The sequence below is a fragment of the Synchiropus splendidus genome, chromosome 10 (genome assembly GCF_027744825.2).
Source record: "Synchiropus splendidus isolate RoL2022-P1 chromosome 10, RoL_Sspl_1.0, whole genome shotgun sequence".
NCBI classification, from domain to species: Eukaryota; Metazoa; Chordata; class Actinopteri; order Syngnathiformes; family Callionymidae; genus Synchiropus; species Synchiropus splendidus.
The window spans coordinates 20,954,801-20,982,717 of NC_071343.1; the positions used below are offsets into that span (position 1 = coordinate 20,954,801).

Genomic DNA, 27,917 nt, shown 5'->3' on the forward strand with positions numbered 1-27,917 from the left:
ACATAGTTATAGCTCAGTTTTTAAAAGTTTTAAACATCTCTCTTTGCCTTTGAAATAAGACATATGCTGATCCATGTTTGCGCCAAAGTGCTCACTATTATTTGTGCTTACAGTAGCCTGTCTACAACTAGTGAACATCCACCGGAGTCAGCGCGACCTGTATCGACCAGTCTGTCAACAGAATATCAAGTGATCAAAGAAGAAGAAGAAGAAGAAGAAGAGAAGGAAGGTGATGGTGGCAACCTCACTTCCACTCCAGAGAAAGCTCCTTTTATCCTTGCTCCACCTCATTTGGCCCAGTTACGCACAGAGAATGCTGATTCCTTTGACATCGAGGAGGTAAGTTTGTTAATACATCCCGAGTCAAAAATCGATTTTAAAATGGGGAAAATGTGCATCCGTGTAACAATGATGGAACCCCTGCTTCATTTATTTCTTCAACATTTGCATTTGTCAGATTAGTAACGAAGACGAGGTCCTTCTGCCTAGAAGCTCCAGAAACTCGGGTATGTTTATACTTTTTTACCTAATGCTTCTGTACTTGCAGTTGTTTATATTGTGTTGGTTAGTTTCATGAGAAAAAGAAGCATTGTCTGAGTCTGTTTATACCTTTTTGATTTATTTACCAAGATCGATTATTGCCTGCATTAGATTGGAGCTTGATGTGCTGACTTTTGTGTTGAACCACAGTTGGATGATGAGTGAAATGAAAGTTCATGCTCACTGGACAGTCTCATGTTGACTCTTCAGTCCACAGAATTAAACTGACTTCATATGATCAACGATGAATAATACACAAAATGCATGACACAGGTTTAGTTAAGGTAAACTAAACTTTCAACGTGAAACGCTGAACTAACTCACTAACTCTAATTGTGTTGTGTATCATGGTCCTGATGATGAGTCTGTGCGTCTCTGTCTCGTGGGTCGTCTACATTCATGTGCACTGTCTTTGTAGTTTGAATCAGTACAGTTGTGATGATGTATCAAAGGAGATAGTTTCTGTATTTAGTGGCTCATTGGCGGCAAAAAGAGTTTATTTTCTCATGTCGTCTCTCTCTTATAATGTTCTCAATCAAGCTTAACCAATCAATCGAGCTTCTGGATGACTCACCCCGACCTCCCCTTCCAGGAAAGAAAATGGTTTTCACTCCATTAAAACTGTTCAATGTCAACATGTAAAGCAGAAGGCTGTCTTTGTCATCAATGTAGGACGGCAGGGCAGTGAGAATGGGTTGTTTGCTTCAGTGTTTTTTTCTGTGGCTGACTTTTCGGTGCATCCCAAGAAAAAAACTGCTGGTTCTGAGGTCAATTATATATGTTGCTTCTGAGGTATATATGTAGTATTTGATCCTTTTTTGTCCTCTAATGCTCATTAGATCCCTCTGTGTGCTCCAACTGTTGGTGGACAGAATTCAGTTTTTCTTTCGAACATCTGGAGAGGAGCACGTATCCTGTCTGGTCTCAGTCCAGATGCAGCAGTCATGCTGAAATGGATTCTCATCTCTAGCTCCTATACCTTTATTTTTGTTTAACACAATGAACAATGACAGCAAATAAGTTTTAAATGCAGCAGCACTTGTAAAGTATTGCCTTCTTTGAAACCTAGATTTAGATAGGGAAGTGCTGACTTACAGTCAGCTCATTTCCTGTTTGAAGGAAATGTACGCGCTATTGAAGTTTTGTGAAAGTATAGAACAAGCGGGGTGGTATTTATTATTCACTTTATCTGAAATCCTAGAGGAATTTGAAGGGTTCCTTTTGTGTTTTTTCATGTTATTAGAGTTGCCTGTAGTGCTGACAAGATGAAACCTCACCTTAACAAGTGCAGGATTGTTCTGTGAGTAATAAAGTGATACTATGCTAACATCCATGATTTTCTGTGGCAGACCTGCTGAGGACAGTCAGTCAACAGTCAGACAGTAGTGGTTTTGCTGAGGAGCCATCCACAGACTCTAGCAATCTCAAGGTGAGTTGGGCCACAAATCCACAAGCCTCAATCACTATTCCCTTGGAGTCCACCGTACACATTCACAGAGAACATGCTTAACTAATAGGTCAGCCAGGTCAGCCACTACTCTGACTTACTGTGTGATCCTTGTATCGACGTGCAGTCTTCGAGATGAGAAAACATAATGACTGATTTTGCACAAGAAAGAATCGGCTGACCTTAAAGCTTGGATCCCGGTGGTGCGACAGTTGGTTGTCATATCAAGGAAAATCCTGATCCTGATACTGATAATTACTTGAAAATTATGCTAATATTTTGCTGATAATATTGGTTGACATCCCTTGTTCTAAACCGACCTGCCTCGCTCAGTGGAAATGCACCATCAAACACCATGCACATAAAGTCAAGCAAAATAAATATGTTCCAAGTTGAACATGATAAATGAGATGGTATGATCGATACTTCTGGTACTGATCACTTCTTCTATCTGACTCTACTCCCTACGCAATAGCAAATGCATGCAAGAGTCTGCTTCTCCCAAGAGACTACTTCTTCTCTTGCACAACTTCACACCGGTTTATGTATGGCTTTTTATCTTAATGCTCGGAAACGTACAGCCACTGCATGGTCTGTCACTTCACATAGCAATTTAATGAAGCACATTGCAGAGTACATTCATCTCATCTATATCGCAGTGGGAGAGATGGAGTCGCTGCATGACTTCCATGTGGTGTATGTGGCAGTGTTGTGGAGCAACAAACTCTCGCAAGGAAAAAGTAATTATATATAAAATCGAATCAAATGATGTCACCTGGCAATATTAGTCATAAATATGGTGGAAATACTCCTACACCCATAGCTTTTCTCTGATTTCTTTTGCCCACAAATCTCATGAGATCACAAGTCCTTCAATATGGACAATCTCACAGACATGAGCAGCTACATTGCAGGTTTTAGTTCATTTTGAACTCGTGTTTGTACTGCCCTTTCCACCCAACCAAGACTTACGCTTAGCCTTCACAGGTTGTGACGGCAGCAAATGTAAATGCAAACTTTCATTCTCATTCACCCAGTGTTGTAGCACAACCCCAACATTTTGTGAAAAGATTTGTTCTGGATCTGAACCTGAAAATACAAACAGTAAAATGTTTCATTCACAATTCCAGAAGATCATCTGAGATCTTTGCCGTCAGGAGTTTTCTCTATCTCTATTATTTTGTGCTTATTCTTTGTCATTCTTAATACAAAATGTGTGTGATTAAATGTTTGAAAAATGGGCGACAGGCACTTAGAAAATGTGATGGAAACATGAAAAACACTGCTTTGCACTTTTTCTTTGGACTCAATAAGTCTCTTTTTCCCAATTAGGTACAGGAAAGTTGTGAGAGCTGTGACAGTGAAACAACAGTTACATCACATCCTTCACAAGACCTGGCAACACCACTTGCGCTCGACAAACCAGCATTCGAACTGCCTGAGAGCAAAGAGGAGGAGCTAGAGTCCAGCACTGCTGCTGAGGTGGAGGACAACAGTGCTGTTAAAGTAGAGGAGGTGCATAGTGATATCTCCCCAGTGCTTCTCCAGTACACATCCCACCACCTACCACTTAACCGACCAAACACAACTGATGGGCAACTGGTCCAGACTGAGGACCAGGCTGATGATAAACAAATTACACAAGATGAATTCACACAAGAAAAAACAAATTCAACGGAAGAACCAGAACCCTTGCGGAACACTGCTTCAGATGCAGAACCCATTCACAACCCGTTGACTGACTCTGCACAAAATGAGGAGCGAAAAATAACAACTTCGGATACAGAACCTTCAACTGTGTCCAATAATATAGAAGATGAAATGGAGGATTTGATCTTTCACACCCCACTTTCCACCGCTCCAGCTTCTCCAGTTCTTTGTGCTTTGAACCGAGCCAGGCGGAACCGGTCAAAGCGGGGCTGTCCCCAGCATAGGGAGACTCCTCCAAATCCAAGCAGAGGACGTGGCGTCCCCCTGCAAAGGTCTTCATCTCTGCCATCATCACTATCCTGTCCGTCCAGAGTAGTGACCTCCGTCAGGATCCAGTTTGGAAGAGGCGAGACTTCTTGTTCCCAGCCATGCTACACTATCAAAAATGCTGGAGATGAAACGGACAGTGATGGAAACAAGAAGGAAGAGGCAGTAAACCCCAGCAATTATTTATCTACTTTGATCATCAATAGTTCCACTCCCTCCTTTGGCTCCAGCAGCCAAACACATCCCCTTCCTGAATCCCCCCTTTCACCAAAACCTCGTCACTTATTGAGGTCCTCACATTCTTTACGTAGTCCTAGTCCACCTGCTGACTGGTCATCTATGAGCCACAACACATCATGGTGCACCCAGAGTGTCCCAGATCTCTCCTGTGGTCCACTGCAGAGCAATCAATTCCAGCATGGTGTCCCCAACCAGAGCCAACCTGGTTTGAATCCTGGGTTATCCATGTACCCTGCAGCCCCATTCTCAATGTACTCAGGCTACAGTTCAGGTCCCTATCAAAATCCTTGTGTATACCCTTTTATGGCCCCTCCCCAACTGCACCAACCTCTTCTTCATCCATACAGCAGTCTCCCAAACCTGCACCACAATTCCTCTACCACTATCCACTCAAGTTTATCCAGTCTGCACCAGCCGTCCTCTTCATCACTTCACCAGCACTACAGCTTTTCCAGCCTCCCGCAGACGTCTCCTGCAACCAGTTCACGCAACAGCAACCCACAACAAGAGACTCCCAGTCAGCATCAGCAAGGCGTTGGTCATCCATACGCTCACCCATCTCTGGATACCTCCCCTTCCGTTCCTGGTTCACAGTTTTCCACCCCCCACCTCGGTTATCAGGGATACAACTTGAACTCATGGCCACAGTTTCCACAAACTTTTACTCCATTTCCTTCACTGACCCCAGACCTTCACATACATGGAGGCCACACGCCTGTTGGCTTTGTGCCAGGTATATCAACTGGCTTTCACCCGGTACATGGTTCTCCTGGAGTCCCAGGACCTGCATCGGGCGCCGCGATGTCCAGTATGGAAATGCAGCTGAGGAGAGTTCTTTATGACATCAAAGGAACAGTACAGGGTCTGAACCAGGTTAGTAATAAAAAAAATGATTTTAAAAAATCACCTTAAATTTTCCAAATGCTGTGTGTGTCTATGTTACTGTTTTGTTACATAGAAATGTATAAACAGATGGTCTGGGAGGGAGTTCCTCAGATGAGTGAAGGTACAGTCTCCCATGTTTTGTGATTTTGGTTTTGAGAGGAGAGATTCCTGGTTGTTGTTTGCTGCATTAGGAGTTCTGTGAATTATAATTATAATTCTGGAGGCAACAGGTAGCCAGTGTGGTCATTAAGAATAGGTTTTATTTTCCACACTTGCATTAGGAGCTGACACTCTTGGATGTGCTGGTGTTCACACATACGCATGTGGCGTCGGAATGGCTAGGTCTGTGGTGGAGCTTGGAGATGTTCATGAAGTGGGAGAAAGATATTTTTCCTTGGATTTCTGCATGGTTTTTGAATGAGCTGTGTGAGACCTATCCCATCCTGTGGTTGGTGTGTGGATCAGAGGACCAACCCTTGTGAGACACAACATAGTTTGGGAGCATTCAGTATTTTTTTTTCTGTCCCATGCTGCCCTCCTCTGGCAAGCGTGGTAGAATCAGATCTAATGAAGGTGTGTGAGCGGTGAATTTTAGATTGCATGTGCTTGAGGAGTATGCGGTTATCAATGGTGTCAAAGCTTGCAATGAGGTCTAGTGGGATGAGTAGTGCGGGAGAGCCACCATTGTTAGCCAAAGCTGTTTATGGGCCAGGATGAAACCTGACCAAGTATGGTATTAATCTTTAAAGGTTGCTTTGGAGCTGAGCATCACAGCTACTTCTGTGGAAAACGGGGATTCTCAAGAATTAGCCTGGTCACAGCCTGTTTGGGAAGGTGTCAGGAAGGTGTGGTATGTGGCCAAACTGGAGTAATTTGTTGTTTTGGTGATGAGATAGACTGAGATTCTTATTCTTATTCTTATTCTTCTTCTTATTCTTATTCTTATTCTTATTCTTATTCTTATTCTTATTCATCTTCTTCTTCTTCATCTTGTTCATGTTCTTCTTGTTCATGTTCTTCTTGTTCATGTTCTTCTTCTTCATGTTCTTGATTGTTGTTGTAAGTAATGGAAGCAATAGTGACACTCCTGGGTGAACCAGGGACTGGAACTGTGAGAATGAATTAAATGGTGGATATGAGACATGGGATATCACAGCAAGAAATAAACATATATAGGTTACGGTTATCAAACTATACCCTAATATTAGTGTTCTTTCCCAACAGCAGAGAGTCGACACAGATTTGTTTGGAGTGAGAGCAGATGCCTACAGCAACCAGGTGATTTTCCCCTTTTGAACGTGCTGGAGATAGTGATGTTAAAGAAAGCCTTCTGTATTTCACATAATGCATTCAACACTGGTGACCAAATGTCTGCTGTTTTTCGCCGTTGTCCATCCTCTTAAGGTCTTAGCAGAGTTCCAGCAGAGGAGGCACAGTCTCTGCCTGTTCCGTAATCAGATGATGGACCTTGAACTTTCACTCATGAGACAGCAAGCACTGGTCTACAAACAACTGAGTCCTGCAGACAGGTGACCCTCAACTAGCTCACATTGTTGTCATTTAAAAAAATAAATTTCGACAGCTAATGACTTGAAAATTATGTTGATCGTTATTTGCATCAAGTATTTTGGAAAATCAAACAAAAACACCATTTACATAATAATTTGGAACGCAGTGTACAGTTCAAATGAGACATTTTGTGGGAGGGGCAGATTAAATTTACTGGACTAAAGTGTATGGTAATATGTAGTATGGTCGTAAACCTGATAAATTATCTGCGATTTCATAGTAATGGACCATTGTAATTTCTGTACAACATCTTAGTGTTTGTTTATGTGTGTCCACACATTCATTTGTGTATATGTGTGTGTGTGTGATTTAGGCTTGATCTGGAGCAGCTACAGTTGTTGAGGTCAGCAGTGAGGGAGGAGCTACAGAAGCTGGAGCAGCAGTTGGAGGAGAGAATGATGGAGTTCACACAACTTACACCCAATAAGGTACACACAAGCACTCTCTTAATAAAATGTGTTGACACATATGTATGAAGGTGAAGTGGGTATGAAACCTCCACTTGTTACACAAGATTTCTAAGCACAGAGAAAGCATCATTTAATACCTATTTGTACACGCAAACTATGAGGAACCAGTGTGCAATTAATGACCTGTGCCGTAAAAAAAACGTGGACGTTTACTAAGCGCACGGAAGCAAGTTGTTAAACACCAGCTCGAGAACTTGCAGACGCTGATTTTATTTTCCAAGACTTGCACCTTGCCTCACTGCCAGAGGAACACAAAGCTGGTTCAGTGCCTGCGGTGTTACTACGCTTGATTGACTAGCTAACAAATCTTTTCCAATTTAACAAACACAACTCAAATGAATTCAAAACCAAAGATGTTCCCGTATACTTCAGGCAAATACTGTTGACTGAATCGCAAATAATAACGGTCAAAATATTCTCGCTCTGACCGTTTATCCAGTGTTTTATTGGTATATAAGTGGAAAGACAAACTCTGAAAATGTTCTGTCAACCATGACGTGCCCGAGTTAAATAGCTCAGAATATGCATATGCGATGTGATATGTTGAATTACAAGGATCAAAATGGGGAAAATTCCACAAATTTGCTGTAAGTTGTTTTTAAGTAGGAAGAGGTGCAAAACTGTGCAGTGTACACATGCTGCTTTTTGTCCTGTGTGCAATGGTGATGAGCAGATTTTTGCATTTGTATCCGGTAATTCGCATGTGTTCAGTTGAGAAAAACATTTGATTTTGTGAAGTCCTTACATGCAGAGCTGGAGTCACAGAAATTAGCATAGTACACGCATATGAGTCAAGTTCTATAATAGTGTGGAACTTTAGCACACATTTTTGCAGGTGAGTAAGGTTCTGACCAAATATTTGCTTCACAACTGCAGATTGAAGAGCTTACATTTAGTAACTTGTTTCTGTGCACTTGGATCACAATTCTTCCTATTGCTTTGCATTCGCACATTAGCACATTTTCTATACAGTTATATAGCGCATGTTACAGGTATCTTGAACCTTTGAGCCTATTTTACTGTCATACATACAGTATACATATGCACGTAACACTGCCATTCTCAGGTAAATGTATTGACACGAGTGTACTTAAGTATTAACCTGTCACCAAAATTCCCGCCACCAAAGCACAATTGTGCTTAGCCAAAAGTCTTGTAAAAATTGCTTTTAATTTAAATTGTAGCTACTAACTCTCGCTATTTTGGAATGCGTTTTGCTGTCATTCATTCATGATGGTGTGTGGTGAAGATCACAAGAGCCACATCAGGTTTAAAAGGAAGTTGTGCATTTGACCGTCTTTTTTGCTGCGAGTCTCTGTGGGAAGAGCAGCACTGGTGCGTCAACCCATCATCATAGATCTATGGTGCATACAAAGAATGTGACCGAATCCATGTCACATCCTCATGCTGTTAGATCATCAACACGTTTGAATTGGTGCTAATTTAATGTCATCATATCGCCCGCTTCTGTTTCTCCTTCGTCAACTGCTAAGAAGCGGTCGTTGGCTACTTTTTGAAGTTTCTGTGCTTGAATCAGAATTAGCTTACGAGTTTTGATGCATAAAATCCAAACCTTTAGTTTTGAGATTGGTCTAAAATTATGAAGATCATGACTGTTCTGGACAGTCTGGGTTTCTTTTTGTGTCTGGTTAGTGGAGATGGCAGCAAAGCATTGCTTTTCCCAGTAACTGGGTTTGATTGGATTTGGCAAGTCACCAGATTTAGTGACTAAGTCCCCAAGATGGCATCACTACAAAGAGAGAACTTTGCGCATGAATCATATTCACATTGTCTTCAAGTTTTTAAAGGTGCTTTGAACTTTCATGTATTCATATATATATAACATTAATATATTTATGTAAATCCAGGGTGACGGATCATCTATTCCATAATCCCTTGAGCGAAAAACAGGAACATGCTTGTACTTGCTGACGTCAGGAATTCCATATTCTGAAATATCACTTAAATTGTGTCTACATTTTATGGGTTTGTTTAATAGTGGAGTCTGATGAGTGACGCGGTGCTGTGTACGGATTGTGACTTTTTGCACTAAGCTTGCAGAGGTGTGGATCTGCATGATAATCAATAGCAATAGCAATAACCAGACGTGGTTACAGGTCTCACCTGTTTCAGTAGTCATTCAAAATATAATTTAAGTATCCACTGGCCAGTAATAAAAACACAGGTGAGGAAGTCACAATCCACCTTTGTGGCAATGGTTTTCTAAAATTGCTAGATGAGTTTTAGAGATTTTATTTTTCTGAGGAAGGATTGTTTCAGGGCAATTGTTAGAACATAGAATCAAGAGTGTCTTAAGTTGCTACCACTAAAAACCAGATATTTAAATCAGTTTTGTTTTCCCCTTTAAATGGGAGCGAGGCTAAGTCAATCTGTGAAACCAAATAATTTCTCTTTTTTTAGTTATCCCTGCATCTTCACTGACCCGCCGGCCTCTCTCCCATTTTCTGACATACTTCTTTGGTGCTTGAGTTGTGGTCAAGACCGTGTCGAGAGCCCACTCGAGGCCAGACCACAAAGACAGCAAGGCCAGTGAGGAGGGCGAGACAAAGATTAGTTGACTGAAACTAATACCAAGACCAAGATAAAGAATATTAAACAAACGACTATTTTTCCAACAAAAGCATTTCAGTTCTTGCTTTGTTTTGAAGAAACCACTTTGGTGACTTTTGTAGTCGCAAATAAATGTGTGTGTACTTATAATTTGTACTTATAATCTTTTAAGAACGGCCATACATTTGATTATTCTGTGATTCTGTCTTTAGGGTTTCAGTAGAGATGCAGCAAGTGCTGACAGCCTGTCCACCACCTCAGTACTGAGAGCTACAGAGCCGGTGAGTCAACAATGACAGTGCTGGGGATAAGTGGATGCGTTTGATTTCAGTGGGGGTCATCATTGTGCGAGCCTAGTCTAAGGAGGCTCTCTCACTCCCAGGGTGAATGCATTGTAAGCTCTTTCGACCCAAGCATTGGGTTTTTTTATGTTTAAATTTAATAGGAATTACCTGAAAGAGTAATAACCTAATGTATTTTCCTGATTTATTAAGTTAGGGCTAAGTCCATGTGCTTTTATCTCTGTACCTGGGTGCCTATGACATTTATCTTACCATTCTGGTTTATATTCCAGTTCTTTGTCCTGTTTCACTTGTTTTGTGATTCTGATGTATTAATAATTTAACAAAAAATGCTAGTCATGGTTTCCGGAAGACATTTGTTCAAAGTGGTGACTGGTGGGTTCACTGTCTATCTATAAACTGTGCTTTTCAATTATTTTCTGTTGCGCCCCCCGCAGGAAGAAATAAACATTTTGCGCCCCTCCTAACTCTCCGCTGCCTCTGTAAATAGAATCATTTGTTTTATTGTAGGTGCACCTCTGCAGAACATTGTATCCTTGTAAGCATTAAAGAAAAGAAAAAATAAAGTAATGTAGATCAACCTCCAAAAAAGAATAACTTGATTAACATTGTCTGTCTGTGTTTTTAGTTAGTTTGTGCCTCTGTCTGTGTTCAAAATTACTTGAAAGGCTATGGATGGCTTTTGATGACATATTCATCAAATATGTGAAAGTTTTAGGAGTGGACTGAAGCTGCTTGGTGGAGGTTTGCTTACCAGTTAGTATATGTAATTGAAGCGGTGACCACAGGCCTGTTAAAAGTGCATAGTGAGGTATGAGAAAGGTCACTTCCTCATGTCTCTAGATCTAGTGCCAATGGGCTTGATGTATTTTACTCCATGACTCAGTAGGTAGCATAAGAGCAGATGGAAGGCAGAATAATGTGATCAATGTTTTAGTTTTTTGCAGTCATGAGTGCTGCATTTTGACAGTGTTACAGGCTGGGCAGATTGTTGCTCTGCATTGTCTCTAGGTGAGTCAGAGAGGAAGAGTGCTGCAGGTGATGGAAAATATTGAAATACATAAAATAGATAATAGTATTCTCCCTCTTGCATTCTAAGTCTCTCTATTTTTCTTTGGTGTTCACTGCAATTTGCTTCTGTGTCCAGGTGTCAGACCTTCTCAGAGAGCAGCTCCTTCTTCAATCGGAGCTGAGCCTAAATAACCTCTCCCCTGCCGCCGAGCACTCCTCTCGGTCATCCAGTCCAGCTCCAGAGGGAGGGGAAGGTGTATACAGAGCCTCCATCAACATTACGCCAGTGGCCCCTTCAAGGCCTCAAATCCGGCTTGAGAAGGCCAGTGAGCAGGCAGAGGAGAATGGGAATGAAGAGGCTGGTTCTTCGGAGGGGCCAGTGGAGATGGGGTCTGCAGCAAATATGTCGGAGGAGAACTTACAGCAGCTCATTAAAGAGGTACTTCATCGCCTTTAGTGGCCGCACTTTGCAAATCAGTGTTGAAACTAACTGTTCACAGTCCGCTAGTAAGCTACAGATAATACTGAATCCGTGTTTTAGAGGCGAGGGTGAGAAGCATTATTTTGTTCAATTCAAAGTTCTAGTATTCTGCTGCCTTATTTTTGCTAATGAGCTTGTTGTAACCAACACTCTTTTTCCCCTTTTGTCTCATTGTTTTGTTGAATGGTACCATGAAGGCTCTCCGTCAGACAGAATGTCATTTTGTTTTCCTCTCCCTCAGAGCCGCTCTCAGTTTTGCTGTTCTGTTGACTCTTGCTTACATGCCATCTTTCCAAAGTGACTTTGTTGGTCTCTTGTCTTCCAGATTCGGGAGAGTGTGGCCAAGGAGGTACGACAGGAGATCTACCACCAACTCATGGCTGCGGTGTTGCCCCGCCAGTCCCCCTAGAATGTCCCTGCCGTCACAATGGCTACATTATGTGGCTTAGAAACTGCAGTTTGGTGAACACCACTGTCCGTCTGTAACACTGTACAGCAGGTTAACACTGTGAGTGCACGCACACACGTAGGTGTGCATGGGATGCACTTCATGCTCTTAACCATGTATATATGTGACACTGTTGATGATCTGCGCTAAGGCTTACACGTGACTTCATCAATCTCTACTGAACCAACTCTTACTGTGATGCCTTCAATGTCTATGCGACCTTCCCTATTGTGATGTGACCTTGGTCTCCTCACCTAAATGAGGACAATGAAATGAAATGCGCTGTTGCTATCATGAGACTTCTTTCACCAATCCGTCACTATTCTGTAATAACTGACAGCACTGGACGTGCATCATGAGCAAGGATATTAATCGCTGTGTGATTGGAGGATTCACTGTCCTGTGTTTCATTTTAAGAACCTGATCAGTCCAGGAAACATTCCAGTGCAGTGCAGAAATACGGAGAGATCCTCTTCTCAACACAGGGGCGCAAGTGAACAATTTGAACTCAACCTCAGATCTTTTTGATACGCTGCCTAAGATTCAACATTATAACTTGTTAGCTTCACATTGCTTATTCATTTAAATGGTTTCAACTTAATAGTTCATTGTTACATATTTCATGCACATTTCACTCGTAAGCAAGTGTAGAATTATAGGCCCTGGCAGTTGTTGTGATAATCATCAGCGTTTCTCTCTCCTACTTCTTTTTTCTGCCAAACATTCCAAATGGTCCTTCTATGCAGGATTCATCCATGTGCTGCTGACGTATGTAAACTACAGTTAAACCATCGCTTGCTCTTTCCACACATTTGCAAATCCCTAGTGAAGGTGTTCTGTAGATCAAGAGCAGGATGTTCAGCCAAGCAATAGAAAGATAACTGACCAGCTACTGTCATTCAAACTGCTGCTTTTGTCCCTGATCTGTTGTGGCTACTGTACAACCTGTCTATAGTGATGACAGTGTCATGACCTTTCCAAGCTGAGAGATGTATCTAGTTTCAGTCAAAGAGCAACAAAGTAAGTGCTCATTCTCATTTAACAGTGTCATCAGCTTCTGCTGCTGCTCCCCACTTCACACATCAAGTCTGTTAACGGTCGCTTTTTCATAATTTTTTTATTACTATGAACAAATAATTGGGAACTAGACAAATCCGAATCATTTTGCTGGCTAAAATGGAGGTTGTGGATGCTTCACTGTAATGATCTTTTACTTGAGATAACTCTGAGGATGTGAAACGTGTCTGAGGAAATGCTTCATGACACAGTCTTTATCCATGTAAATCCGGTCCTGTTTTAAGGTAAGGGCTTTCGGTTTGGCACATTGAAATTTTGGTTGCTTCCATCAAGTTTGGGAAGTTGCCCTAGCAAAAATGAGACGACAATGAGGGGGAGGACGCTCATGAGAATAATTGGTGACAGCCTGGGACGTGGTTGTTTTTGCATTCGTGCGCCACGTCTCTGCAGTCTCCACCTGTTGTAAGAAGTCACGTAATCATTGGTAATTTTTAAATGTATATTTAGAAACACAGATAAGGTTGATTCATCATTCTTAAATAATTGTGAACCTGTTGTGCTTTCTTCTTTTATGCTTAAAAAGGCATAAATGAGACTCGCCTGTCAGCTGTCAGCGATCTACCACTTGTGCTCGTATTCTCTCCACTAATGAATGTAATTGTGTGCATGTGAGTCACTTGTGTCTTGCTGGGCCCCAGTAACTTTCGGATGTGTTGTTACTGATCAAGCAGCCTTCACACGCCCTTGGTGTCGTTCATTTCTAAAGACTTCTAATTGTGTTGTGTTTTTTTTTATGTCATTGGGTTGGGAGGTATTAATCCTGAAGCTAGGACCATAATAAAGATGTATTTATTTTCAATACACATTTGTGTCGTGTGCGTTTTCCCTTCGTGATCTTTGGGAACAATCATTACTGAAGTGTTTCACATTGTGTTTCAGCATGTGAACAAATTCAAGTGTGTTTGCTGACCTTCTTCATAGGGGAATAGTTTGTGGAAGATCAATGTGTGTGCCTGTGTGCTTGTTCTTGTGTTTGTGTGTGGGCTTGTTTATACAACCTCGTGGGGACCTTTTGCCGGTTCATACAGGTCCAAACCTCAGTTTGAGGATGAAGATTTCAAAATCACTGGGTCATTATAAGTAGGATTAAGTTTGGTTCAGAGTCCTGCTTAAGATCAGCCATTTGTTTTGGATGTTGCAAGTTTTTGCTCGACTTCGTGAATGTTTTATTTAGTTTGTATTTGTTTTTGTCCAGCAAAATGTTATTTGGGTAAAACAAGATAACTCTGCATTTGCAAGGCTAAGCTGAGTCTTTTGAAATTACATAACCAAAGGAACACGGCAGCATGTTTATTATTGCGCAAAACTGTGTGCATTTTGAAATGGTCACATGAGAAATTGTGCAGCCACATCCATTGAGAACTTAGTTTTGCAGGAGCTGAATATTGTTTTCCCACGACCACGCCCGCTCTGCTCTGTCTCAGCAGGAAAGTCCAAAACGTCTCCCTCGTGAAATGCTTCAGAAAAACATAGATGAGGGATGCTGGTAACATCACTGTAGCGTTTTAGAAATTAAATAGTGTAATGGTGACTAAGGAGGCAGCAGCGTTTGCTCTCTGCATTACTGGAATTGGTGTCGGAAATCAATAAAGAATGAGTTGTGTCTCTCTTGAACGTCTGTGAGGACAGGCAAATCGCACTGGAATAAGTTGCTTCACATGTGCATATACATGCCACACTGTGTGTGTGGCATACATATATATACTCGACATGTGATTCGAGATCATGACCAGAACAATGTGAAACACTGAACTAAATAAATACAATACAAGGCATCTAATGCATGACTTGATCTAATGATGAGGTAGGTGGCTTTAGTGCTGCAGCGGAGGCAGAGTCAAACACTATGTGACATTGCATTGCGCTTCTTTCTCGTAACCTCTTGTTCCTAAGATTTCATCCAAGGGACAGCTTCATAAAGCATAAACTTGAGAAGGGAGCACCTTCATGATAGGTGACTCACTTCAATTGAATAGGTGATATTCAATTCACAATGAAATGTTACTATGCTATGCATAAGACTCCGGCTTAAGTATTTAATAATTAACTACTTAAATACCATATAATGAGTTTTACTTGATTGAAAAGTGCTTTTCTTTTCTTTCACCTATCAATTGAAAAGTATATGTATGTACCCGATCTTACCAATTGGTGGCGGTAATGTGCCTTTACGTTGCTGGCTAACCGCCATGGCACGCGAAGAAGAAGTCGAACCTTAACCTGGAAATACAAAGATTTACCAGGCTATTTCCGCAATAGCGAAGTTAGCTGAACAAAGATTTACCGGGTGTCTCAAAGCAAAGCAAAGCAAAACAGGAAGATAACGTGGTAATGTAACGATCACTACATTCCAGTTATTGCCTTACGCTTGGTTTCTGTTGAATAGCCTTGCGCGCGGGGCTTTTGAGTTGAGTTTTCAAAGGAGCGCCGCAAACACGGACGCGTGGTCTTAAACGAAGTCGTTGACGGTTTACTTCTAAGCAAGTACGGAAATAATCTGGTAGTCAGTGGCTTTTATCAAGGTACTGACTAATGTGACTTGGCGCGTAGTCCGGCAACGTTCAGTTTTGATACGTGGACGTTCAAGTATGACATCATTGTGCTATTGGAGTCTTGTCAGTACGAACTTTTACCCTTTTATTGCAAGTGATCCAATTCGATACAGGGCGCCCCATCCCTCCCATTTCACAGGATAGAGCCCCTGTTCAATATTACATTTATACACTTCTATAAGTCACCAGTTATTACTGTGAGTTCTATTGTGTTATTGTGGAGTAACTAACCGCGCTGCTCTACTCATGACATGATGGGAGCGAATCATCTGATCTGTGGTTGAACACGATGCATTCCCTTTGCACCATACTCTTACACATAGATGTCTTGATTTACAAACGACACAACCACAAAATACGCACTAACATTAAGTTTAGCAATGAAGCTAAAAAAGACAACGATCAACAGTTTTTGACATAATAATACATTACTGTCGCATAGTGAGCGTTTAATAAATTTTTAATAGTCCTGTCTGCCATGTTTAAGTGTCAATGTCAGCATTGGTTTGAGTTAGACTCACAAAAAACGGTGCTTAAATACCGAATATTGTTAAGTGCTGGGTGGAATACCAAGTCATGCAAGTGTGTTCATTGTAATGTTCTGATCTATTTTTTTCCCATGTTATTATAGACGTCGCTATTGAAAAAACCTAACAAATTAAATAAAGGTTGTCTTTTATATTAGCCCTATGAGTGAGTGCTAAAAATGCTCTGTGTAGGCAGTCACACAAAATGTGCATCAGTGGTGCAGCTCTGAAGTCGTGCTCTTGAGGGATTGCAATAGCAGCAGTGGAGTGACAAGATGTCATATACAGAGACAGACATTGCAATTAATTTACATAAATTCCATTATTTTCATCTAGTACACACTTGACTGGTCGCAAGGTCTTTGATTTGTGCGTTCCTATATAAATATACTATGTGAGACTGTACGATCAACCAAGCCCAGTTGGACCTTTCTCTCTCGTGACAGTTCCTTTCAGCTGCACCTCATGTGCCAGTGGTCCACCGTGATAGTCGGTGATGTAGGGACTAGAGTTCATTGGTTGAAAGTTACTTTTCACTTTTATTTACTCATTCGTAAGACGTTTTTCAATTTCAGATATGGATTCTCCCAATCACAGTTTCGGCCCTAGTGGCAGTGAACGTGCAGGTAAGAGACACCTGCTTGAGCAGTACACCTTCTAATGTTTTACCTTTTGTACAACCTGTTGGCTTTCTACTATGGTCAGGTGGGGATGAGGGTGACTGCACTCCAGCAGCTGACAAGACCAAGCCTGAATGCACTGAAAGAAGCCCTTCAAATGACTCCAGCTCCTCAGATAGTCCTGTGTCTAACGCTTCGGACAGCAGCAGCAGCAGCAGCAGTGATGATGACAGTACACATGACGGAGCACTGAGGAAGATCCGGAGCAGTGTGGCTCATGTCAGAGTGAGTCTCTATGTTATTGTTGGAAACCTCATTCAGATTGTGTACCTGAGCTTAGACTGGTGCCCTTTTGTCTTAGCCTTACAAGATGCACCATCACACTTCTATATCGCTATATGTGATGCTCAGATCAGGTTTTATGCATGGAAAAGCATGGTTTTATTTAATACTTCAAGAGAAAACCCTTTAAGGCACAATGCCAATTCTGTCGAAAGGACAACTGAAAAACATTTAATTTAAGAGTGCAGTGTAGTGGTGTAGCTCTGGAGTGCTACGTCAGGGACATTTTAACAAGCAGTCTTCCACCACCAGTGAAAAGGCTGGTTATATAACTCAATGAAATGAATTATTTTTATTAACTATTAAACTTATAATTACTAACTTTTAAAGTTAATTAGCGAAAACAATAGTTTTAGGTTGCCTGTACTTATTCCATGTGTGATGGTGCCACTGTGCTATGTGACCAATTGCAACAGATACAAGCATGGCCTGGACACGACTTAAAAATCCCTCCTATGACAAAGCTTTCCGACCCCAAAACTGCAAAGCCATGATCACCTGTGCTAAATTGGGAGTAAAAAAATTACCCAGTATAATTTTGAAATGAGCAGGAATGGGCCCCTTTAATGTTTACAAATTTCAACAGTTTCTATATAAACAAATCCTAACATGATGCAGATGACTGTTGGTAAATATTGACTGTGGAAGTGACGGTAGTGTTCGTGGTGTTACAGAGACCAACGCCAGGTGATGGGAATAGATCCAGGTCTGCATCCAGGGAACGAGATACGTCTCCTGCAAGAGACAAAGAGAGTTCTCAATCTCCAGAACAAAGCAAAGGTCCAAATAAGATGGACAAATCAGAAGAGCAGACATCTGTTGGAAGGGATGGATCTAGATCAGAAGACAGGGACAGATCCAGATCAAAAGAAGGGGACGGTTTGAGATTAAAAGACCGATCAAAGTCCAAAGAAAGGGACCGACCAAGGTCCAGAGAAAGAAACCGTCCCAGGAGACGATCCAGATCTAGGTCTAGATCCAGATCCAGATCCAGATCTAGATCCCGTTCCAGATCCCGATCCAGGGAACGAATTACTTCCAGGACACGAGACAGGTCTGTGGAAAGAGACAGGAACTGGCACCGTGATGACAGAGGACGTTACTCAAGGTAGATTGCTATCCCTCTTTTTCTCTCGCTTACTCTGGCTCTCGCTCTCTCTCAACTTAATGTGGCTCCTCAGCAGAGCCTACTATGCTGAGCGTTATGAACGGCCCTCAAATCGAGATGCAGATTGGGAGCACAGGAAGCGGACAAACCTGACCACCAGAGATGCAGACAAGGTGGATGAGCCCCAAGTCAAGAAGAAGAAGGAAGAACTGGATCCCATCCTTACAAGGACAGGTGGTGCTTACATCCCCCCTGCAAAGCTGCGCATGATGCAGCAGGAGATCACGGACAAGAGCAGGTACCTTGACTTGTCTTGAAATACCACTAAATACAACTAAAATGAACTGATCACCACATTGATGTATTGCTCAATGACATTCTTATTAGAGGACCTTAAATGTGTTCTCTCCTCTACAGCCTGGCATTTCAAAGGATGAGCTGGGAGGCTCTGAAGAAGTCCATCAATGGTCTTATTAACAAGGTTAACGTGTCGAACATTGTCATGATCATCCAGGAGCTACTGCAGGAGAATATCGTCAGGGGCAGGTGGCGTAGGCCGCTTCAAAACGTATTATTTGGAACAGAGAGTGAACCCAAAATAATGTGCGTGTATGTGTGTGTGTGTGTCACAGAGGTCTGTTGGCACGCTCAGTCCTGCAAGCTCAGTCTGCATCACCAATCTTCACCCACGTGTATTCAGCTGTTGTCTCCATCATCAACTCCAAGTTCCCTCAAATCGGAGAGCTGATCCTCAAACGCCTCATCCTGTCCTTCAGAAAGGGTTACCGCCGCAACTTGAAGGTACAGCTGCTGGTGTTACCGGCCGTATCATCATCATCATTTGAATAGACCTTATCTGAAAACTGTCCTCTCTGCAGTACTGTTCATCTTTTTTTTTTAGATGAATTGTATCATACTATGCACCTGATCATCTTTTTCGATCTCTAGTTAAGTAAATAAGTCAAGACAATCCAGTTAGCAAGTAGCAAGCTGTGTAGTCTGTGAGCCCTGAAAAGACTGATGCATGTAGCAGAAAGTGCCAAGTTGAACAGTCATTTGCAAGTCAGTTTGAATAATAATTGGTGATGGTGAGATGAAGCTTCTTGAAGCACTGAGGCATTTAGAAGAATTGGTTCGACTCTTCAAGAAGGTGCATATGCGCTCTGGCACCACCAAGTGGACATTAAATATGAGATTCCGCAAGCATCAAACACCATTATAGCATTTACCATTTGTTGGTAAATGCTATAATGGTGTTTGAGAAGACATGGATAAGATGTATACACACACCGCAAAATTTAATTTCATTTATTTTTATTCAAAAATTGTTTTTTTTTCAACTGTTTTTGGACTGAGTCTGTTTCTTTTCTTTGACAGAATTTTGCCCACTTTATTTGTAATACGTCGTACTTACCTTGTTGGCAGAGATAAGATCGAAGTGTTCCCAAACCGGGGAGAACTTTCTCTTTCTCGATGGTTCCATGACAACAGTAATAGTTAGTCGATAAAGAGCAGCTCACAAAACGTGACAAAACAGGGGAACCTCCATGGCGTTTCGTGCCGCTTAAATCTGGAATTGAACTGCTCGATCCACTTGCTGAACTGGTCACGTGGTACGGCCAGCTGGAGGCTTCGACCGTCTTCAGCACCGTCATCAGCTACGTCATTGGAGCATTTCTCGGTGCGCTGGTCATATACTCGCTGCCAGATTACTTGGTACACGCACCAAAGGGTCGACACAGCCAACACATCATAATAATAATGATCAGTCAGTCAGTGACCCAGTGATTAATTAAAGTTCACCATTTTTTTCAAATTAATGCTTTTTATCCAAAGATAAAGCGTCGCATTGGAAAATGTCAATAAATTTTTTTTTTTTTTTACTCCACAGCAACAGTGCCTGACCTCCTCCAAGTTTGTTGCTCACCTCATAAACCAGAACGTGGTAAGTCCAGCTGTCTGACACCCCGGAGCAGTGAGCTTAGTACATTTTTTTAGTTTCTTTTCCTTACCTCCATATTTTGCTTTGTTTGAGTTAAAATGTCTATGGTTTTCTCCACACCTCCCCAGGCTCATGAGGTTTTGTGTCTTGAGATGCTCACTCTGCTCCTGGAGCGACCCACAGATGACAGTGTGGAGGTGGCCATCTCTTTTCTGAAAGAGTGTGGGCTCAAACTGACGGAGGTCTCACCCAGAGGAATTAACGGTACACAGCTTTTGAGTCGTAACTTTCATCTCTTTTCCCCTGCTACATTTGTCATTCTAATGTGTATATCAGAGAGGACCCTAGTAACATAAGCCTTTGTGAGGGCAACCACATACACTTAAGCCCAAAATTATTCATTCCCCTGTCAAAAACAAACAATTCCTTATTTTTTTCAGTTACACATTGGTATATCGCTTGAGATTTTACTTAAATAGGACACACAAGAAAGACTGAAGCCATAACCAATTTATTAAAGATAGAAAGTGTAAATAAACATCTTTAACGGGGTAAAAACATAAAAATCACGCTGTCCAAAATTATTCATACCCTGCCTCAATACTCGGTTGCAAACCCCTTTTTTTTTTTTTTTTATCACAGCCTCCAAACGATTTTTATAATTGCTCACAAGCTTCTTCCATGTATCGACAGGAATTATGGACCATTCCTCCTTTGCAAATGTTTCCAGATCTTTGAGGGTGTCCGTGCTGCCACCCATGTGCTCTTGAGCTCCATACAAGGGTCTATAAACTATAAAGTCAACTTTTATAGTCCGAAAACTGGTTAATGAACAAAATGCAAACTCAGACCCTAAGAGACTACAGTTTGTTTGAATATCCTGTGTCTTAGTGTCACTGGGGTATGAATGATTTTGGACTGATGATTTTGGTGGCTTTGTTGTTGAAGCTTAATTTAACACCTTGCACAGTGTTACCTCACATGACATGACTGGTCATGGTTCCAGACTTGCCCACATATATTATATGTGTCAAATCTTAGATGAAATACTAATGTGTAACTGAAAAAAACAAGGAATACCTTGTTTTTCACAGGGATATGAATAATTTTGGGCTTAAGTGTAAGCGCACTAGTTTAGATTCATTTTTATTTATTATTACACTAATGTGGCATTTTCACGTACTATGTCCGATACCTTTTGAAAATGAATTCCTGACTGTATACATTTGAAAATGCCGGATACATGTCACCATCTGGTTTATTTCTTAAAACATTGACAACACTGCCTCGTCTTTCATGGCTCTCTTCCCTAAGTTACCACTTCACAGTAACTTTGTAAAAAAAAGAAAGAAAAACATCATCAAAGTTCAACCCCATTGTCAGTCAGTTGTGCTACTTGCTAATGCTAATGTATAGGCAGTGGTGAATATGCAAAAAAAATTACATTTCACTCTGAATCTCATGAAAGACCAAGATATGCCCTTTTATACATAGTTTTATTTTGATTTTTTGAGAGTGGCCCTGGATCTGTGATAGTCGTATTTAGAATGCTATTTGTGAGCTCAGCTGCCTGTTTGGGGCCGAACTGAGCTGACAACCCCTGAGCGAACATTATCACATTTTTACTTTCATCCTCACTCCACAGCACTCACTGTTTCCAGAACACATTAACCTTAGGTGCAAACTCGGATTCCACATGTATTAGTACCCACACATTCAACAGCATTAAACAGCATTAAACAGAGAACTATTGCTGTGTTACTCAGGTGCATTAATGGTTAATTGAATACGCTGTTAAGTTAACTTTGTTACTTTGTCAATTCTTTTCTTCTATCAAGTACTCAAATTGCTCTCGTGATTGTTGTTTCGTCCTGAGTATTGTCTGTTCTTGCATCAGACATGGCTTAGTGAAAAGAAAAGAAAATTAATTTTCCACTCTCTCTGCCCACTGTCCTTGTTGCAGCCATATTTGAGCGTCTCAGGAACGTCTTGCACGAGTCGGCCATTGATAAGAGGGTTCAATACATGATCGAGGTGATGTTTGCCATCAGGAAGGATGGCTTTAAAGATCACCCCATCATCCCAGATGGCTTGGACCTGGTGGATGAGGACGACCAGTTCACACACATGCTTCCACTGGAAGACGAGTACGACACAGAGGACATTCTCAGTAAGTCTCAGAGTGGAGCAGCTCCCTGCTGCTCAGTCAATGGGAAAAGACCTGCAAACAGATGTTGACGTTCATGTGTCCCATAGATGTATTCAAGATGGACCCAGACTTCCTGGAAAATGAGGAGAAATACAAAACGATTAAACGAGGTACAACCATTGTTTGCCAAGCATTCAGTATTCTGTACCTCACAGTTTAACCAATGAGCTGTTTCTTCCTGCTAGACATCCTGGATGAGGGCAGCAGCGACTCGGGTGATGATGGGGATGACAGTGATGATGAAGACGAAGAAGATGCAGAAGAGAAAGAGGAAGGAGAAGGAGAAGGTGAGAGATGCACACAACAGTTTTTTTAGATAGGTATCATCTTTAACAATCGTTGATCAGCCTGCTCTTAAACATTTATTTCAAGTGATTCATGCAAATACTTTGAAGTTGGGTGACATGTTGTCCATAAACTTTTGGGCTGATATATTTGGATTAGCTTGTTGGCTAACTTTTTTTCTTTATCAAACTGCACAACTATTTCTAGCCATCATCTCTGTAAGATGCTGCCCTGTGCAGAACTCCCATGCACATGTTAAGTGTAAATCTGCACACTGAAATAAGGTATGTTTCAAAGACTAAGTGCCTGGTTGAACTCAACCAGGTGAACCTGGTCAAAACCTGTGGGTGAGAGCTTGTGTTTTTAAGTTGAGTGGATTGTCAGATATTCAGAAACGTGTGTGCCCTCTTCACACACTAGATTAGATGACATTGAAATCTCCATCCATGTCAATGCCTTTCTTTGTGAAAATATATTTTCAACAGTTGGGGTACGATGTTAATACCAAGTCATTTACAACAACAGAGGATATAGATACAAATGGTCACCTCCTGACTCTGAGTCTCTGCTGGTTTGTGTAAAGTCAGAATTATTGGGACTCTGAAAACGTCTGAATGTTCACATGAAACCGTAGCTTGATGTCACACACTGACTATGCTGACACTCCTGTTTTACCCAGATAAAGAACTGTGATCTGTGACTGTGATCGTCACCACAAGAGCTGGTGCACCATGTCAGAGAGGCTCTGATACCAATGTCTAAACTCTTGCTTCTTTTTCGTCATCACGGCTGCAGAAGACCTGTATTACAAGAAGATATTCTATTACAAACTTGATTTCAACTAAATCTACTGTCATTTTTGTTCACTATATATGTTGTCAAATGATACCAGACTAAAACATTTTAGAAGACAAAATTGGGACTGAAACCAAACATTTCAGTGAAAAATAAATCAAATTTTGCTGACAAAATGTGTGTCAACACTGGACATGGAATTTTAAACCTCTTTCTTTCATCTCTCCTCAGATGAGAAAGTCACCATCTTCGACAAGACTGAGGTCAACCTGGTGGCTTTTCGAAGAACCATATACCTGGCCATTCAGTCAAGGTACCTACCTACAGACCTCTCATACATGTACATGTTTAAGCAGCTTTCCAGGGTCCTATTTTGTAAGAGGGGTATACTGATGTTGAAGCGTTCTTTGCATTAGGTCCAGCTACTTAAACTGTCTTTGAATCCCACAACTTCTTTGTCCTGAAATACAACAAAAGAAATGAACCATGCACAAGTAAGTGAGGTGTTTGGTTAAATATCCGTGGTATGTGTTTCATTGTCTTCAGATTCAAACTGTTATAAACTTGAATTACAATGTATTGCTTGAAAAGATCCATTCGCAAAAGTGAACTAAGTGGTGAGGAAGGCTAGCTCTGTGTTCAGGGAGCAACTGTGGGACGCTGTGAAATGCGTAGCAGACAAGGTGTTTGAGGTAGACGTTGAAGATCACGATGACCGATGTCTCCCGTCAACTACAGAACCAATCTGGGTGGAAATATGTTTGTTGTGTTTAATAACTAACTGTCTGTGTATAATTTGAAGTGATGTGTGCGATCTTTTACAGTCCATCATTTTTTCTTTTTTGCACATTCCAAAAGATGCCACAGGCAGCAGTTCTCTGTTCACTGAATGTGGAAACAAGTCAATTTAGTTCAAACATGTTCACACCAATAGTGTAACCTTCTAAACTCACAGAATCATTTGTTTTAATCTCTCTCAGTTTGGATTTTGAGGAGTGTGCTCACAAGCTGATCAAGATGGATTTTCCTGAGAGCCAAACGGTGAGCAACCTGTCATTCACACAGCAGCAAGCGTCCTCTAACGTCAGCATTAATGTATTGCACATGTCATGTTTGTGTAAGTAGAAGGAGCTTTGCAACATGATTTTGGACTGCTGCGCTCAACAGAGGACCTATGAGAAGTTCTTTGGACTGTTGGCTGGGGTGAGCTGCATGCACACGCTCGCACACACACATACACGTTTATATTTCTATCTTTGTGAGGCCCTCCCATTGCCATAATGCTTTCTCTAGCCTTGCATCCTTAACCTAACCGTCCAAAACACATGGTTAACCTTCCTTAACCAGGACTCTAAACTGAACTTAATCCTAATTATAATGACCCAGGTATTTTGAAGTCTTCACCCTCAAATTGTGGTTTGGATCTGTGGGGTCCAGCCAAATGGTCCCCACATTGGTATATGTTTTGTCTATAATTGGTCCCCACAATTGAGTATCAACCAGGTACACATGCACACATGTTTGTATTGTTGTCCTTGTGGGGATAGCAATACAAACATGTGGCATAACCCTTTCCCCAGCCTCTCACCCTACACCTAAGCATCCGAAACAATTGGCTAACCTTAACCAGGACCAATTATAATCACCTTGCTATTTTGAAGTCTTCATCCTCCAGTTGAGGTTTGGGCCGAGGATAGCGTGTTGTCAAGAATTGGTCCCCACGCAGCAGAGTAAACAAGCACCCCCTCTCACACACACACAAATGCACATATTGTAATGTGCTCACCAATCCTGTTGACGTCTTTCTTAATGCAAACATTGTTGACGCATGTTTCTGGATCCAGCGCTTCTGTCTGCTGAAGAAGGAGTACATGGAGAGTTTTGAAGCCATCTTTGCAGAGCAGTATGAGACAATTCACCGCCTGGAGACCAACAAGCTCAGGAATGTGGCCAGAATGTTTGCCCACCTCCTCTACACAGACTCAGTTCCTTGGAGTGTGAGTATGGATGACATCATGGTGCACTCCGAGTGTCCGTCCGAAGGTAACTGTGTGCGTGTGTGTTGCAGGTGTTGGAGTGTATCAGGATTAGCGAGGAGACGACAACTTCATCCAGTCGGATCTTTGTGAAGATTCTTTTCCAAGAGCTTTGTGCTTATATGGGCCTCCCCAAGCTAAATCAGAGACTCAAAGATATGTACGTGCGCACACACACACACACACACACACACACACACACACACACACACACACACACACACACACTATCAGAGAAGAACTGTGGCACCCATCTAATAAGTGTTGTACAAACACGTGGGACGTAAAAGATTCTAAATAAAAGGTGGTGAAATTGTTGACAAGGGGTTGTGATTTCCTGCTGGAAAGCACTTCTTCTGTATAAAGTAAAACGCAGGATGCGTTAACAGTATGGACACAAGTACAGCATCAAACTTTTATTTATGTCAGTTCTAATATTGACTGACAAATGAACCACCATCCCACGGTGTAATGCTAACAAGTACTAGTCTTAGAGTCTCTCGTTTGGTCCCTCGAGGGAGCAGTTTCCCTCTCCCTCAAGCAGGTGAAGTCCATGTCAGTGGTTTACTTCAACTCTCCTTCCCTCAAGAAATGTTTGCCAAGAACATCGCCTTGTGGTCCTGGTTCTGTCTTCTGATTCACTTCAGTGTTTTTTTTTGTTGCAGGACCCTGCAGCCATTCTTTGAGGGTTTGTTTCCTCGTGATAATCCCAGGAACACTCGCTTTGCCATCAACTTCTTTACCTCCATTGGACTCGGAGGACTGACGTAAGTAGCACACAGACGCACACACACCTGATCAGTGTTGCCCCTAGGTTCCTGTTCGAGGGTCCTCACTTCGCCAGCCTGTTCTCAGCGGTTGGAATTTGTTCCGCTGTGTTTCTCAGTCTGTGATGTGTCTCCTATAGAAGTGCAGACATCTACGGCACCTTGTTGACAGAACAAGATGTAATTCACCATCACCGTTTAACTATATTTATAATAAATGACCGAATATATAGCGAATTCATTCATAGGATTTTAAAAGTGCAACAACCTAGAGTCAGTGATCAGACATCTTTGGTCATTGCCGACCTGTTTCCCCCGGACCTGTTTTGTGATTAGATGTGATGCCGCACATCACTGTGTTGCCCTGATGTTCCTCATGGGAGACAAGTGCTGTAAGATGAGGGGCTTCAATGGCACATGTTGTCCAGAGGCGCTGTCAGGGGAGAACCAATCATGTACCTGTAACTGACCTGCAAACAGCGGACCTTTTTCTCTTTCTTCTTCTATGTTGTCACGTCTGATCCAACTGTGTAGCCTGGAACAAGTGTGAAGAACATGAGTTGTGGTTGTGAGGCCCATGATCTTGCCATTGACTGGTCTTGTCTCCTCAGGTGTGTTCTCATGTCAGTCTGAAAGTAATTTCACTCTTTGCTTCAGGGACGAGTTACGAGACCATTTGAAGAATGCTCCGAAGATGATCATGACCCAGAACCACAATGTGGAGTCGTCCGATTCATCCTCCTCCTCCTCTTCCTCTTCCTCATCATCCTCCTCTTCATCCGACTCCTCCAGTGACTCAGACTCCTCAGAATCCTCAAGCTCCAGCAGCAGTTCAGGTACACATCCTGCCTCGGGATTCTGGTTAAACAAGTCCAGGTTCAGAACGTTGATTGTTCTTTCCGCAGATTCAAACAGCCGACACAAGAAGAAGAAAAACAGAGGACAGCGTGACGTGAAAAAGAAGGACAAGAAGAAGAGTGGAAGCAAGAATCGAGCCACACGCAAAGCTGACAGCGAAGAGATTCATGGGAGGAAGGATGGTAAAGAGCAGCGACGGGAAGAGGCGGCCAAAAGACATAAAGTGGAGGCCAAAGGTCATCACAGAGGCAAAGAGAGGGACGAAGAGAGGGATGGTGATAGAAGGATCAGAGACAGGCGTCCGGATCGGGATGGAGAGGAGAGGGATGGTGAGAGGAGGGACCGCAATGAAAAGATGGAAAGGCAACGTGAGAGAGATGGAGACGGGCACAGAGAGAGAGACAGGGAGAGGAATAAAGAGAACCGAGATAGGGACGGGAATGGGAGGAGGCGCCGATGAAACGCCACTCTTCTGATCATGTCTTTACATTTTTGGTATTTTCTACTGTATAGTTATCACTGCTATCTTCTGTCAAGTGAAAAACATTAAAGTGTTGAATACTTTTTTTAAATATAATGTTTGTGTCTGAACAATCATGTTGAAATCAATACTCCCCTGCGAGCTGAAATGTCGTTGATGGTAAAATCACTAGTGTTGCTGCAGCGGTTCAAAGCATGTAGCATCTGAGCGTGTGGAAGATGACTTGCCGAAGAGCAACGATATTTGGACGGACATGAGGGTAAATCCGTTGCAGAAGTCCTGAGTTCTGTTAAAATGTACGCACACTGTATCTATAAACTAAAAGAGACACATTTGATGATTTGTGGTCATGAAACATAAACTCACTGAACACTTGT

The 27,917-nt window shown here is 41.9% G+C and overlaps 2 protein-coding genes across 3 annotated transcripts in view; both read left to right on the forward strand.

Annotated features, from left to right (window-relative positions):
- itprid2 (ITPR interacting domain containing 2) overlaps nucleotides 1–13,821 on the forward strand; it is a 42,187-nt gene extending 28,366 nt beyond the window's left edge. Inside the window, exons 13-22 of the mRNA XM_053877452.1 lie at nucleotides 114–339; nucleotides 458–506; nucleotides 1,890–1,969; nucleotides 3,320–5,077; nucleotides 6,314–6,367; nucleotides 6,494–6,618; nucleotides 6,972–7,086; nucleotides 9,912–9,980; nucleotides 11,149–11,451; nucleotides 11,819–13,821. Of these exons, the coding sequence (XP_053733427.1) occupies nucleotides 114–339; nucleotides 458–506; nucleotides 1,890–1,969; nucleotides 3,320–5,077; nucleotides 6,314–6,367; nucleotides 6,494–6,618; nucleotides 6,972–7,086; nucleotides 9,912–9,980; nucleotides 11,149–11,451; nucleotides 11,819–11,902 (2,863 nt within the window). The 3' untranslated portion in view covers nucleotides 11,903–13,821. The remainder of the gene's footprint in view (nucleotides 1–113; nucleotides 340–457; nucleotides 507–1,889; nucleotides 1,970–3,319; nucleotides 5,078–6,313; nucleotides 6,368–6,493; nucleotides 6,619–6,971; nucleotides 7,087–9,911; nucleotides 9,981–11,148; nucleotides 11,452–11,818) is intronic.
- Nucleotides 13,822–15,230: 1,409 nt separating this feature from the next.
- On the forward strand, nucleotides 15,231–27,636 carry cwc22 (CWC22 spliceosome associated protein homolog). 2 transcript variants are annotated; one of them, XM_053877581.1, is made up of 20 exons: nucleotides 15,231–15,346; nucleotides 16,673–16,723; nucleotides 16,803–17,002; nucleotides 17,734–18,167; nucleotides 18,241–18,465; nucleotides 18,585–18,713; nucleotides 18,800–18,968; nucleotides 20,059–20,112; nucleotides 20,238–20,373; nucleotides 22,073–22,279; nucleotides 22,366–22,428; nucleotides 22,504–22,605; nucleotides 23,630–23,711; nucleotides 24,379–24,439; nucleotides 24,524–24,601; nucleotides 25,243–25,395; nucleotides 25,467–25,594; nucleotides 26,100–26,201; nucleotides 26,859–27,037; nucleotides 27,107–27,636. In XM_053877581.1, the coding sequence occupies exons 2-20, from the start codon at nucleotides 16,675–16,677 to the stop codon at nucleotides 27,517–27,519; spliced, it is 2,964 nt and encodes a 987-aa protein (XP_053733556.1). In that variant the 5' UTR covers nucleotides 15,231–15,346; nucleotides 16,673–16,674; the 3' UTR covers nucleotides 27,520–27,636. The 2 variants fall into 2 exon arrangements, with proteins under 2 accessions (XP_053733556.1, XP_053733557.1); XM_053877582.1 differs by having other exon boundaries at nucleotides 18,244–18,465.
- The last annotated feature ends 281 nt before the right edge of the window (nucleotides 27,637–27,917 follow it).